The sequence below is a fragment of the Seriola dumerili genome, unplaced genomic scaffold, assembly GCF_002260705.1.
Source record: "Seriola dumerili isolate Sdu_G_001 unplaced genomic scaffold, Sdu_1.0 BDQW01007998.1, whole genome shotgun sequence".
NCBI classification, from domain to species: domain Eukaryota; kingdom Metazoa; phylum Chordata; class Actinopteri; order Carangiformes; family Carangidae; genus Seriola; species Seriola dumerili.
This window is the reverse complement of record NW_019182253.1, coordinates 1-2805: the sequence shown is the minus strand read 5'-3', so window position 1 is coordinate 2805 and position 2805 is coordinate 1. Positions and strand designations below refer to the sequence as shown.

General features: G+C 46.2%; 1 protein-coding gene across 1 annotated transcript; it reads left to right on the top strand.

Moving 5' to 3' along the window:
- Positions 1-5: 5 nt before the first annotated feature.
- On the top strand, positions 6-2797 carry LOC111240004 (lactase-phlorizin hydrolase-like; the record flags this gene model as incomplete). The annotated part of the gene is made up of 3 exons (XM_022769963.1): positions 6-458; positions 541-1189; positions 1323-2797. Coding segments are annotated over 3 exons (2577 nt in total), but the record flags the coding sequence as incomplete, so codon positions are not given.
- Positions 2798-2805: the final 8 nt, after the last annotated feature.

Genomic DNA, 2805 nt, shown 5'->3' with positions numbered 1-2805 from the left:
AAGGCCTGGCCAGTGTGAATCAGACAGCTGATCTAGCTTGTGACAGTTTCCACAAGGTGGATTACGATGTCTACCTCCTGAGAGGTCTTCATGTCAACAACTACCAGTTTTCCATCTCCTGGGCTCGTATTTTCCCCTCAGGCCACAGAGGCAGCCAATCAGAAAAAGGGGCTGTCTACTATGACAAGCTCATCAATGCACTCATTGAATCTGGCATACAACCTGTGGTCACTCTCTACCACTGGGATCTGCCTCAGGCACTTCAGGACTATGGTGGATGGACCAACACTTCCATTGTTGAAGCCTTCAAGGACTATGCAGACTTTTGCTTCTCCAGGTTTGGAGACAGAGTCAAGACCTGGAACACATTCAGTAGCCCCTGGGTGGTGAGCCATGCTGGCTATGGCACTGGCAAACACCCCCCTGGAGTAAAGGACTATGTGGTTGCATCCTATCAGGTGAGAGTAATATCATTACTCTAATGTAAATATAGACTGTTTCATTGTTATTCTGGTGCACTCAGTAGTTTTGCCTTTTCAGGTCACTCACAATCTGCTCAAGTCCCATGCTGAGGCCTGGCATGTCTACAATGACAAGTACCGGATGAAACAAGGAGGGAAAGTGGGCATTGCATTGAACTCTGACTGGGCTGAGCCCATGGACCCGTCCAGACCTGAAGACATAGCAGCTGCAGATCGCTACCTGCAGTTCATGCTGGGCTGGTTTGCACATCCCATATTTGTAGATGGAGATTATCCTGCAACACTCAAGACTCAGGTTGAAGAGAAAAGAAGAGAGTGTCCCCACTCTGAGCCTGCAAGACTTCCAGTTTTCACTTCTGAAGAGAGAAAGAGGATACATGGAACAGCTGACTTTTTAGGGTTAAACCACTATACCTCCCGTTTGGTCAACAAGAGTGATGGAGGCTGCACCCCTGGTATTCAGGGGGTTGGTGACCTCCAGGCACATGTGGACCCATCATGGTCCTCTACAGCTTCTGACTGGATATATTCAGCACCATGGGGTCTCCGAAGGCTTCTAAACTACATTTCCGCAGAATACTTGAATGTTACCAAAGTGCCTATCCACATAACTGGGAATGGGATGCCTACTGAGCACAGCGGGGACACTTTCAATGACACCAGCAGAATAGAGTACATGAGGAGTTACATCAATGAGGCCTTGAAAGGTATGCTTTGTGTCTTGGACCCTTTAAATACCTGATTATATGTGTGTTTTCTACTTTTAAGCTTTTGAAGACTTGTCATACAAGGTCATGTTAAATGAGTTTTAGTGGCTCAATGTTTTTGTTCTCTCAACAGCTATACATTTGGATGGAGTAAATGTGCAGCAGTTTACTGTCCAGTCACTCATGGATGGCTTTGAGGGTCCACAAGGATACAGTGAACGCTTTGGACTCCACCATGTCAACTTTGACCTGCCTGACAGACCCAGGACTCCAAAGCAATCTGCCTACTTTTACTCCCAAGTCATTGAGAAAAATGGTTTTGCTTCCAAAAGCCTGATGGTACCTGCACCAGAACTGAAAAACATAAGGTCAAATAAAGTTTCCTCAATGCCACCCTCCACCGTCCCATCACAAGCCATGGATGTCTGGAGGAAATTCTCAAAACAAAGCAAATTTCAGAGAAAACTCTACCACTATGGTACCTTCCCAAAAGGCTTCAGTTGGGGAGTATCGTCATCAGCTTACCAGATTGAAGGTGGCTGGAATGCAGATGGGAAGGGGACCAGCATCTGGGATACATTCACCCATAAACCTGGCAGTATTCCTGGTAATCCCAGTGGAGATGTGGCCTGTGACAGCTACCACAGACTTGATGAAGACCTCTACATGCTACGAGCTCTGAGGGTGAAGTCCTACAGATTCTCTCTGTCCTGGTCCAGGATCTTTCCTGATGGTCAGCGTACCTCACTGAACCAGAGAGGTGTTGACTACTACAATAGACTCATTGATGGCCTCGTAGCGTATAATATTACACCCACGGTGACACTCTATCACTGGGACCTTCCTCAAGCTTTGCAGACCCTCGGTGGATGGGAAAATGTAGATATGATTAACATTTTTAATGACTTTTGTGACTTCTCCTTCGCCACCTTTGGAGACAGAGTGAAATTTTGGATCACCTTCAACCAGCCTTACACAATTGCATGGTCAGGATATGGACTTGGACAGATTCCACCAAATGTTAAAAAGCCAGGACTTGCTCCATATAGAGTTGCACACAACCTGATAAAAGCTCACGCCAAGGCCTACCACACATATGACAATAAGTATCGCAAATCCCAAGGTGGTCTAGTATCCATTGCCCTAAATGCTGATTGGATTGAACCTAAAGATGTTAACGTTCCCAGAGAAGTGGCGGCTGCTGACCGCGCTCTTCAGTTCCAACTGGGCTGGTTTGCACACCCTATTTTCAAGAATGGTGACTATCCTGACGCAATGAAGTGGCAAGTTGGAAACAAAAGTGAACTCCAAGGTCTTTCAGAGTCAAGACTACCTTCCTTCACTGAGGAAGAAAAGAGCTTCATCAGGGGAACTGCTGACATGTTCTGTGTAAATCACTATACTACAAAGATTGCACGTCATGCTACCTTGAGACTTACCCCACAATCTTATGAATATGACCGGGATTTGTCAGAAGCAGAGGAAGGTGATTCACCAACTACTGCCATCAGTAAGCAGAGAGCTGTAGCATGGGGCCTGAGGAGACTCCTAAACTGGATCAAAGAGGAGTATGGAGATCCAGAGATTTACATTACTGAGAATGGTGTAGCTACAGA